Here is a 12,488-nt window from a genome sequence, read left to right as displayed (position 1 = left end):
GCCATTGCAACCTAGCTTTTTGGCTCCAATATATTTCTTCCTCTCTGTAAGCCTCTCTTAAGCTACTTTTCAGAATTTTCCCCCGCTTCTTCTTGTCATTTATATCACATTCTTTGAGCTCCTGCAACTGTCCCTTGATCCTATCAATCTTAAGCTTTGAATTTCCTTGAACCTTATTTCTCCACTTTAGTAAAGCTATTCTACACAATTTGATCTTTTGGGTTACTTTATACATCCTGGAACCATCATTTCCTTGTTTCCAAGCCTGTTCCACAACCTCGTAAATCTCTTGATGTTGAAGCCATCTTTTATCAAAGTAGAACCTTTTGTTCCTCCTAGCTTGGGTTGGTTTAGTGTCAAAGAGCAGTATGCTATGGTCTGAAGCATAGGAGTAGCAATATTGGCAACTAGCCTGCCAAAAGAGTTGGTACCACGGAAAGCTACACAAACCTCTATCCAGCTGCTGTTTGATCTCACCTTCCCCCTCCCAATTGTTGCACCAAGTCCATGGATGACCCTCAAATCCAATCTCCAGGAGCTGATTGTGATTAATGAAGTCTTTAAAAGGCTTGAAACTACCTTCTTCCCTCCCCACTTTTTAGCATTTGATACAATATCATTAAAGTCACCTGCTATTAACCATTTATCACCCCAAAGATGCTTCCTGGATTGGATTACTTTCCATTGTTGTTTACGAATTTGATCATCACAGCTTGCATAAATCCCTATAAACCACCACTCACTCCTATTCTCGTGATCCGCAATGTGGGCTTCAATGGTAAAAGCTGTACACAAAATTTGCTTGATCCTTACCTCCACCTTCCACATAAGTGCCATACCTCCTGCCTTATTCATGGACTCCACAATTTGTATCTCATCAGACTTCAAAATGTTTTTTATTTTTCCCATATAATTACTCCTATTCTTAGTTTCACACAAAAACACTATACTTGGAGAAGAGAGGTTGTTCACCTCTCTCAGCTGAGGAATTGTCAAGGGGCTCCCCACTCCTTGACAATTCCACACCAGCACTCTCATCTATTCGTTGGGGTCCCATTTGGGTTGGACCCCTCCCCCTCAGTATCCATTCTTATTGCTAATCCATTTAAATCAGTTTTGTTCCTCTTGCCACATTGAATACTAACTTCATCAGTTTCTATCTCCATCTCGTCCACTCCACATTTTCTTTTTCCTATTTTTCTCCCCCTAAGAGAATCTGATGTAATCTCTTGAAGAGATTGTTTTGGTTTCTTGGGGGATTTCAAGGCTCTTAGGATCCATCTGTTCTGTCTACCAATGGCCTCAGTCCTCTTTTGTTCCAGCAGAGGTGGTAAACTCACTGATTCCAATCTTTGCTTACTGTCTTCTACATGGCCAAGTTTGGGAAGCTGAATCATCATAGTACCACATCCTATTTCCATCATCAAGACATCTGAACTCCCTACTTCCTTTTCTCCATTCCCAGACTGTTTGTTCTCCCCTACACTCCCACCTTGTTCATTTATTATCACATGTCTTTCACTGAGATCATGCTGAATCTGACCTCCTATACCTTTACCACTAACACTCGCGTCCAGATCAGTCATTTGACTGGCAGGGAGACTAATATGTTCACTTAATTCTCTCCTCTAAATCTGTCCATCTACACCATCACTTCTAACTCTCTCAGCCTGGACAATTGGTTTACTAACTGGGTGACTAAGATGCTCAGTTAAAACTGTCCTCTGTTCTCCTTGATGTTGACCTTCTTGGTCATGAATGCTACTGGCATCTCCTAGCTGTCTGAAGCTATTACTGGTCCCCTGTGAGTGGTCCTTCTTTTCACTATTTTGAATCTCATTACTTCCTTTATCCTTCCACACTCCATCTTGGAGTCTCCAATGTTGTTTTTGTGGGTTATACACTATATTTGTCTATTTCTCTTGTGAAGATACCCTCAAATTTCCACTCCGTAGCTATGGACCGTACTGATTGTCCTTTTTTTGTCCACTCGAAGAGCCTGGCTTCGAACAGGTCTTTTCACTATGGCCTATGATTCCACAATTATAACAAAAGTCTGGGCATCGCTCATATTTGAAACTTGCCCACTTAGTAACATCCCCCACTTTTACAATTGTTCCTCTCAGTAGAGGTTGACTTATGTTCACCATAACTAGAAGCTTCAAATGTCTACCATCCTTTCCCCCAGCCTGGGAATTATAACTTCTCTACCCTGATGAAAAACTGAGCCTATTTTCTTACCTGACTTTTTGGACATCCAGTGAACCGGTAAATTCCAAACTTGAATCCAAAGTGGTGCTAAACAAAATGCCCTTTCATCATCCTCTATCCCTTTATACCAGCTGTTCAGGACAAGCATTTGATTATCTATTATCCATGGTCCTCCCTGCAGGATCCTCTCTCTGTCACTTTCCAATGGCAAGATAAACTGGAACATGTTCAATCCTAATTCCACCACTCTCAATTGTTTTGGGTATCCCCACGCAGTGGTCACAAAATTCTTCACTCCAGTGTAGTTTGAGGCTTTCTCACCCAGTATCTTTCCTATCAAGCTGATTTTACACTCTTGGACTCCTCCCCCTATCTCCTTAGTACCCAAGCTAGTTGCTTGAAGTTTTGTATTGGAAAGATCGAAGTTTTGCATAATCTCAACAAGTTTATCCGCCATTGTGACACCAATGACTATTGGTATACCACACACTAACCTTAAAGACTCGAAAACTCACTCCTTAACCCAAAAGAGACCAGATCTACACTATTTACCAGAGACACCTATATTAAGATGACTAAAGCAAACAAAACAGAGACACAAGGCTAGTGCAAGAAGTAATGACCATGACCTTACCTGTCGTAGTTTGGTCAGAGTTGACTGGAGCTTTTTGGCTTGAGCTCAGAACATCATCTGGAGCAGCTCTCTCCAAACTCTTGAGCTATAAGTAGTACGCAGCTGGTTACTTATTTGTAGAAACCTTTGAACTATTATCTCTCTCTCTCTCTCTCCCTTTTTTTCTTTTTTTTTGGAATGTACTGAGTTAACCTAGGATGCAAACTTACCCAAATGTTGGTGTTTTTCCGACAGTGTTGTGCTTACTGGGTAAAAACTACACATAAAGCCAAAGTGGTCCTGGAAATAAAGGTCCCAAGGTACAGGGGTTTAAAGGTGTGGTTGAAGGATCAATAAGAAAAGGCAACTTTTGGATTTGTCTGAGGCTCCCACACCGAGAAGAAGAGCTCTCTGCTTAGAGAGAGAAACAGCCTCTACTAGAGAGAGGACGAGTCAAGGCTTTGACTTCTAAGAAACTATTTCAAAAGGTTGAAATATTTTTTCAAAATTAAACAATCATTCTTCTTGTAAACAAGAAGGAACAGGAACAACAAGTATTGAATAAATCCAATGGAGAAGGAGAAGAGAGAATAGAGAGAAGGAAGAAAGAATGAACTGTCAAGAAAGTTCAACTGGAGTTTTGTGTTACGAGTGTACTTTCTAAACTAGGAGTGACTGGCATTTATACGTCTCATGAAAGATACGTTGGAGATTTTTAGTCAAAGAAATATTTTTAGGAGATAAAACTTTATCATCAAGTGGAAAGAGCCAAAACTTTATGCATAAAGTTTAGGAAAACTCTTGCTAAATAGGATAGAAGTAAAACTAAGCTTTACTTCAGCGAGGAAAACTCTCGCAAACTCTTATGCATGGGCCATGCTTAACCCACACACTGGGAGGGGGAATTCATTAGTTTGCGTTGGAGAGGCCCAACTTAGCTCCCCTTATATGGGCTCGAACCTAAACTAGTTACCAACTTAATACAACCCCATTAAGAAGCTAAACCTTATAAAATGATTGGAAGTTTCTTTATTTTCTAATGTGGGACAATATCTTTTGAAATACTTAATTATTTACAGCAATCTCCTTCCTATTTCAAAAAATTTTAGACAAAAGTGTAAGTATATAACAAAATAATCTACTGAATTTGTTTGGGTATAATGTAATTAGTTTGGTGTCTTTTGGAATATGAACCAAACTTAGATTGACCAAACATGGCCTACAGAATTATTGGTGAAATATGAATTTTTATGAGCCAATAAATCTTGATGTATGACAGAAATTTTATCAATCACATTGCAACCCACAATTTGCTATTCAATACTGTTTTGTACCTTTAGGTCATGCGCCTGCCTGGTTATTCATGAAAACTTTAAATATTTGGCCAAAAAAATCTTATAGGAACTCACTGAACTCTCATATAGGTGAATTTATCGAGTGTACACTACTTAAACACTTCATCCCAAAGGAATACAAATTCATTAAGGGTTTTGTAGACACCAAAATTTCGTCAAAATTTTAATGTTTTCTTGAATACTTTTTTTTATTATTGAATTATTTATTTTCTTACATTTTTTATATATATTTACAGATTTGTTTCTTTTTTTAAAAAAAAAAAAAAGAAAGAGGAAGTGGCATTGGCCATCATGATGTTTAGATATCATGATGGCCACCAAATTTTGCTTTGACCAAGCTTTGGCGGACAAGATTCCAGAAACGAATGGAAGAAGCAATGAAAAAAGGCCAAAAAGCAAAAGAAGAAGGAAAAGCAGCTTTCGGCTTCCATTATTGACACTTTCTCTTGGACAAGATAAAGGGACAAGAAGCAAGAGAGGAAGTAGAGGGGGCGGAAGAGAAAAACCAGGGAAAAGAAGCAAGAAAGGGAGGGAGAGACCACAGATGAGCTCAGGGAAAACGAGAGAGGAAAAGAGAAAAACGCAGAAATTTCCTCTGCAAAACCCACAACAAGGCTAACGTTTCAGCCTACTTTCCTCCAGAATCGTTGCTGCCATACACCTGGTTCAACTGGCAACATCACTCAAAGCTGTTTCCATCTGCTTTTGCTCACACAAATCCAGTCCATAAGCACCTCTACGTATCCCCAAAACTTTTGCTTGTTTAATCTGACGTTCATGTAAAAATATGGGTGCACTCATGGAAGTATATGCTTATAAGTAATGGGTTTCATTATTGCATAAGTTCATAGTTTAGCAAAGATTATGAGCATGCAAATTTGTAATTTAAATTCTTTTTGGAGGATTTTTTGGAATGAGATTCAGTTTGTTTGACTAGAAGATTTTCAGATTTCATTGGATTCTCTTTTCCTTTTTGGTCTCAGATGGAAACCGAAGTCTCTTGTTATTTTTCCTTGCCTTTCGTTTGTTTTTTTACGCTGCTTTGAATTCCTTGAATAAAATGTTTTGTTATGAAACTTTGTCGAGAAAATGGATTGAGGTCTGGATGTTGATTTAGTTGATAAATTATTGGCTTTTGTTGGAGTTTTTCTTTGCATAAATGGTCGCTAGGTTGAAGAAAGAAAGTTGCAGAACAATGAAGAAGAAAGCTATCTTCGTGGCTTTGCATGAAAAACTTTCAGAAATTGCACTTCAGCCCCTCAAGTTTCCCATAATGTTATTTTGACCCAAAAACTTTTTGCAATCGAAACATTTATGCCCCTATTGAGTTCTGATCCTATTTTCCATGTTTAAATGCGTTTTTAAGTAAATTATTTCTGGATTTTAGAGTATAATTAGTTTTTTAATAAATTTTAGTAGATTTTTATCTAATTGAGTTTAGTAAAAATAGTTGGAAGATTGGATTGAGGTTTGTTTGGTTGAGTTGGTATAAAATCTGGTTTATTTTGTTTGGGATTTAGAAGTGGACTTTGGCTTATTTTTTATGGGTTTGAGCATGGGCTTGGCAGATTAAAACCCATTTATTTGGCTTGGGTTTTATTCGTTGAAAAATGAGGGCTGGCCTGCATATTTGTTTGGATTTTCGTCTGGGTCAGAAGGAGATTTTAGCCCAAACATTTAGGGCCCGTTTGGAAGGTAAGTTTTTTGAATATTTGTTTAAAACTTTACTGTAGAAGTTTTAAGAAAAATTTTTAGGTTGAAAAACTTTTTTATGTTGAAAAATTTTTTTCTTTCTTTTTCTTTTTCTTTTTCTTTTTCTTTCTTTCTTTTTTTCTTTTCTTTTCTTTTCTCTCTTCTTCTTCTTCTCCTTTCCCCCTCCCCCGGCACCTCTGCCCCTTCCTCCCTCTCCTTCTCTGCCCCTCTGCCCCTCTTTTTCTCTCCCCCTCTTCTCCCTCTCCCACTCTCCCTCTCCTTCGTGTCTGTGTATTTGTCTTTTAGTGAAGTCTCGATGTATTTTGAATTTAATGAAATTGAAGATTTTATTAATCCATGGCTGCAGCTTGCAAGTTCTCTGGCGTCGGAGGCCGCCAGGGAGGGGGAGAGTGGGAGAGGGAGAAGAGGGGGAGAGAAAAAGAGGGGCAGAGGGGCAGAGAGGGAGAGGGAGAGGGAGGAGCCATGGATTAATAAAATCTTCAATTTCATTAAATTCAAAATACATTGAGACTTCACAAAAAGACAAATACACAGAAACTTTATTCGTGTCTGTGTATTTGTCTTTTTGTGAAGTCTCGATGTATTTTGAATTTAATGAAATTGAAGATTTCTTCTGTATCTTTTATTTATTTATTACGTATGTTCTATTTTCAGATAGTCACAAATAAAATTCTTTAACTCTTTGGATGTCACCATTTTGGAATTCGATAGCTGCAATCTCAATATCTCTCATGAATTTGAAATCATACAATCTGAAATTCGAAATGAGAGCGATACTGAGGAAGAATTTGAGTCTATTTCAAGGGATTTAGAACAGTATGAAGAGAAACCCAAACCCAATTTAGAAGAAACAGAAATCATCAATATTGACACTAAAATAGAGGTCAAGGAAGTTAAAGTAAGCATTCATTTGAATAAGAAACAGAATGAGGAAATGATTGAATTCTTAATACTATTTCAAGATGTGTTTGCATGGTCATACGACGATATGCCAAGGATTTCTACAGACATAGTGGTTCACAGGTTGCCAACTAATTCAAATTCTTTACCTGTAAAGCAGAAGCCACGAAAATTTAAGCTAGAAATGAGTCTCAAGATAAAGGAACAAATTATGAAACAACTCAATACCAAGATAATCATGGTGTCTTATTATCCCATCTGACTCTCGAATCCTGTACCAGTGCTTAAGAAATCTGGGGAGGTGCGAGTATGTGTTAATTATAAACATCTGAATAAGGCCAGTCCAAAAAATGATTTTTCTTTGCCAAATATTCATATTCTTTTGGACAATACCGCTAGACATGAAATTGAATCTTTTGGTGATTGTTTTGCTGAGTATCATCAAATCTTAATGGTAGAAGAAAACAGAGAGAAAATCTCTTTTATCACCCCATGGGGAACCTTTTATTATCGAGTGATACCTTTCGGGTTGAAGAATGCTGGAACCATTTATCAGAGGACCATGACTACCCTGTTCCATGATATGATTTACAAAGAGATGGAGGTATCCAAGAAGGTCGAGGACCATTTGGTTGATTTAAAGAAGCTGTTTGAAAAATTGAGAAGATATAATTTGAAATTGAATCCTGCGAAATGTGTTTTTGGAACCCCTGCTGGCAAATTATTGGGTTTTATTGTCAGCAAAAAGGGTATAGAGATTGATCCTGTGAAAATAAGAGCAATTCGAGATATGTCCATTCCAAAAACTCAAAAAGATGTGAAGAGTTTTCTTGGAAAGATTAATTTTATTGGTCGATTCATTACACAATTAACCTCTACCTGTGAGTCTTTGTTCAAGCTGTTGAAAAAGAATGCGCCGATGGATTGGAATGAAAATTGTTAGCAAGCTTTGATAAGATCAAGAATTATTTGTTAAATCCTCCGATATTAGTGCCATCTTAGCCAAGAAGACCTCTGACTATGTATTTATCTGTTCTTGATAAAGCTGTTGGATGCGTCCTGGGACAGCATGACGAAACTGGGAGGAAGGAACAAGCTATCTATTATCTGAGCAAGAAATTTACAGCATATGAGGCCAACTATTCTTTTCTTGAGAGAAGTTGTTGTGCTTTAGCATGGGCAACTCAAAAGTTGAGACATTATTTGCTCGACTATACCACTTACCTGATTTCACGTTCTGATTCTCTAAAATACCTGTTAGAAAAGTCGATGCCCACGGGACATATGGCTAAGTGGCAAATAATCCTTTCCGAGTTCGACATTATTTTCACAACACAAAAGACAGTCAAGGGTCAAGCCATAGCAGATCATTTGGCAGAAAATTCAAGAGATAATGATTGCCAGCTATTGCATACCTACTTTCCTGATGAAGAAATTCTATTCGTTGGAGCAGTTGAGGACATGAGTGAGCAGTATCTTGGATGGAGGTTATTTTTCGACAGTGCATCAAATTCTTTTGGAGCTGGAACTGGAACAGGAACAGTTTTAGTGTCGTTTGAAGGGAAACACTATCCTGCTACTGTCAAATTACGATTTTCTTGCATCAACAACATAGCCGAGTATGAATCTTGTATTTTTGAATTGAAAATGGCATTGGACATGAAGATTAAGGACCTGAAAGCATTCAGTGGTTCCGATTTACTTGTGCACCAGATGCTTAAGCAGTGGGTAACTCGGGATTCAAAAATTATATTGTATTATTGTAGTTTGCTCAGTTTGGCTAACAAATTCAGGTATTTGGAACTCAGACATATTCCCCGCACTCGTAACGCCTTTGTTGATGCTTTAACTACTCTGTTTTCGATAATCCAACATCCAGATGAACTGGTGATTGAACCTATACAGATTCAATTTCAAGATAGGCCAGCGCATTGTCTAGGTACAGAAAGGGTCTCTGATATTCGCCCTTGGTACAATTACATTAAGGAATTCGTAAAAACGAGATCCTACCCTCCTGATGCTGATTCTATTGCAAAAAGTTTTTTACGCAGAATGTCCTCGAGATTCTTCTTAAATGGAGAAGTGTTATATAAGAAAATTCTAATTTGGGCCTTCTGAGATGTATTGATGTAGAGGAAGCTGATTATATGATGAATGAAATGCATAGTGGGGTTTGCGGGTCACACATGAATGGGCATCTACTAGCTAAGAAAATCATGGGATTAGGGTATTTTTAGTGTCAAATGCATGGTGATGTCATACGTGCTCCCCCTACAGAACTGCATGGCATGACTGCTCCGTGGCCATGTTCGATATGGGGAATGGATGTGATTGGAGTAATTGATCCTCCTGCTTCGAATGGGCATCGATTCATTCTAGTGGCCATTGAATATTTTACCAAATGGGTTGAGGCCTCATCCTATAAGCATGTGACTAAGAAAATGGTGTCGAATTTCTTGAAAAATAATATCATCTATCGTTTTGGGGTACCAGAAACAATGATCACTGATAATGCCAAGAACCTCAACAATGATATAATGGATGAATTATGTGAACAGTTCAAGATTAAGCATTGAAATTCTGCCATTTACAGGCCTTAGATGAATGGAGCTGTCAAAGCCGTAAATAAGAATTTGAAGAAGATCATTCGTAAGATGACGGAACCACACCGGGATTGGCATGAGAAGCTGCCTTATGCATTGATGGCATATAGAACTACTATCAGGACTTCTACCGGAACAACTCCTTACTCTCTTATGTATGGAATGGAAGCAATATTACCTGCAGAGATTGAAATTCCTTTCTTACGCATTCTGATGGAAGCTCGGATAGAAGAAACTAAATGGGTCAGAGAACGTCAGGAGCAGTTGTTTCTGATTGATGAAAAGAGATTGAATGCCGTCTGTCATGGACAATGTTATCAGCAACGAATGACCCAGGGTTACAACAAAAAAGTCAAGCCCCGTTTGTTTGAAGTTGGAGATAAGGTTTTAAAATAGATTCGTCCAATGCAAGATGAGACTAAAGGGAAGTTTGCTCCCAATTGGCAAGGACCATTCATTGTTAAGAAAGTATTATCCGGAGGAGCGCTTATCCTTATGAAAATGGATGTCAAGTTTTTTCCCAATCAATCAATGTAGACATGTGAAAAAGTTTTTTATTTGATTATAAAAAATTTTTCTTTAAAAATACTGCAAGAGACGGATTTAAGGCATACTTCCTCTCATTTTTTCATTTCGATATTCTATTTCTAATTTCTCCCTTTTTGACTTTTCAGCACCACCTTCTTTTTTTTTTCCTCTCACTTGGCAGTCCCTTAAAATCACTAACCCCAATACTGGGGCAATTTTGTTTCTTTGAAAAAAAAAGAACAAAAAAAGAACAAAAAAAGAAGAACAAATAGCAAAAAGAAAAGAAAAATAGAAAAATTGGATTAGAATTAAATTGGGGCAAATTTTATCTCTTTCAACCCTAGATCGGATCAAGTTTTCAAAAGAATGCTATCTCAAATGATTGCAAACCCATCATAGGATCCACTTTCAAGTCTCAACCTTTCCTCCACTATTTCGTCCATTCCTAATTACAAGAGTTCAAAGTTGCCTACTTTCATCTTTTGCAGTATTTTGAGAAAAAATTTTCTTAATCAATTGGCAAATGATGTAAATACAACTTTTCTGAAATATGTCAGAGATGCTTGTCTCACTGATGCCACAAATTATCAAAATATAACTAGATTGATACAGTTGGGGTTAAAATGTTCTTGTCTATGTCTTAAGGTGAAAACCTGAAAAGGCTTCAGAAAAAAAAAAGAAAAAAAGAGAAGAAAAAAAGAAAAAAAAAGAAGAAAAGAAAATTGGGTGGAGGTAATCTTAGTGAAAACACGAAAGGGCGCTGAGGTAGGGTTTTGGAATACAAGAGGATCATCAACGAAGAAGAAGATACTGACGTTTGAGAGCTGGTGACTATGTTGATTTGGATCTCTTTCATACTGTTATTCTTTTGCCGATAATGAATTATAAAATGGATGACGTCGAAGGGGTCAGATGGAGCACTTATTTTCATCAAAGGCTGTCTTCTAAATATGTGTCCAACTTTTGACATTTGGACCCGTGTTCATAAAGCTAATAATTTTGTTTTTTTTTTTTACTATTGTGTTTATTAGGTACCATTATTTATTTCATATCAGCATTATCGCATGATGTATAATACATTTTTTAATTGTTTATATTTCTCATTTATTGATCTCATTCAAAAAACAATCCCTTTAATTTATCCCAAAGGAGTCAGGAAATTGAAGGTGCTATGATAATAAAGTATGGATAATTGATATTAGAAGGTTGCAAAGATTCTGAAGAGGTTGTGGACCAAATCTAAGGGAGCAATTTGTTGATATTGAAACTCATGTTTACACGGCACTCAAGGCAAATGGATCACATGGTGGTGGTACTGTTTCTATCACAGTTGTTTCTTTTCTTTTTCTCCTTTTTGCAGGAAAAATTATGTGAAACAATACTGGTACAGTTGAGCATGATTCACACTAGGGCAACGGTAGAAGGATTGAGCTCCAAGTTTCGCTGTGCATTTCGAAAGAAAGAAAAGAAAAATCACTAGTTCCTTTCTTTTAAAGTTCGAAAAATCAAGAAGAGATTGTAAGTCCACCAAGTTTCAAGCATATTTCCATTCTCTTGATAGGCATTTAGGTTTGGATTCAGTCCCATTGAACTACTTAGATCCTTGACAAAAATCAATTTAATTTTTGTTGGTGAGCCTCTGCGTTCACCGCGCACCCTTCTATCCCCCTTCTTAACAATTTAATTTTCTGTTGATGAATCTCAACGTCCATCGCGCACCCCTCTATCCCCCTGCTTGACAATCAAATTTTATTTGAAAATATTTCATTTCAATTGGGTTCGGATCTTATCCCACCAATGTATCATTCAATTGGGTTCGGAATGCACCACACCAATCTGGGGCATATTCCACCAATCCATCATTTTAATTGGGCTCGGGTTGTATCAAACTAATCTATCAATTGGGTTCGGATCATATCTCACCAATCTGTTATTTCTTGAAAATCAAATTTAATTTCCTGTTGATGAGTCTCAGCGTCCACCGCGCACCCTTCTATCTCCTTTCTTGACAATTTAATTTTCTATTGGTGAGTCTCAGCGTCCACCACGTACTCTTCTATTTCCCTTCTTGACAGATCAAAAGATCAAATTTAATTTCCGATTGCTGAGTCTCAATGTCCACCGTGCACCCTTCTATCTCCCTTCTTGATAAATTTAATTTTCTATTGGTGAGTTTCAACATCCACCGTGCACCCTTCTACCTCTGTTTTTGACAGATCAGAAGATCAAATTTAAATTTCTGTTGCGGAATCTCAGCGTCCACCGCGTGTATTTCTATCTCCCTTCTATCAAATTTAATTTTCTGTTGATGAGTTTCAGCGTCCACCACTGCACACCCTTCTATCTCATTTCCATTAAATTTAAATTTCTGTTGGTGAGTTTCAGCGTCCACCGCGCACGTTTCTACCTCCCTTCTTGATAATTTAATTTTCTATTGGTGAGTCTCAGTGTCCGCCGCACACCCTTCTACCTCACTTCACGACAATCGTATTTAAATTCCTTTTGGAGCGTAACCACGTCCCTCTGTGCATCTTTTTCAAATTATGACAGTATACTTTTCTTGAC

The 12,488-nt window shown here is 37.5% G+C and overlaps 3 protein-coding genes across 3 annotated transcripts; all 3 read left to right on the top strand.

Moving 5' to 3' along the window:
- The first annotated feature begins 7,812 nt into the window (after positions 1 to 7,812).
- LOC113724251 (uncharacterized) lies at positions 7,813 to 8,910 on the top strand. Its single transcript, XM_027247173.1, has one exon. It carries the CDS (start codon positions 7,813 to 7,815, stop codon positions 8,908 to 8,910), a length of 1,098 nt encoding a protein of 365 aa, XP_027102974.1.
- A 125-nt stretch (positions 8,911 to 9,035) lies between these two features.
- On the top strand, positions 9,036 to 9,368 carry LOC140035610 (uncharacterized). The gene has a single exon (XM_072076909.1). The coding sequence runs from the start codon at positions 9,036 to 9,038 to the stop codon at positions 9,366 to 9,368; it is 333 nt and encodes a 110-aa protein (XP_071933010.1).
- A 78-nt stretch (positions 9,369 to 9,446) lies between these two features.
- LOC140035609 (uncharacterized) lies at positions 9,447 to 9,791 on the top strand. The gene has a single exon (XM_072076908.1). It carries the CDS (start codon positions 9,447 to 9,449, stop codon positions 9,789 to 9,791), a length of 345 nt encoding a protein of 114 aa, XP_071933009.1.
- Positions 9,792 to 12,488: the final 2,697 nt, after the last annotated feature.

The sequence above is a fragment of the Coffea arabica genome, chromosome 2c, assembly GCF_036785885.1.
Source record: "Coffea arabica cultivar ET-39 chromosome 2c, Coffea Arabica ET-39 HiFi, whole genome shotgun sequence".
Lineage (NCBI taxonomy): Eukaryota > Viridiplantae > Streptophyta > Magnoliopsida > Gentianales > Rubiaceae > Coffea > Coffea arabica.
This window is presented reverse-complemented; position numbering and strand designations above follow the sequence as displayed.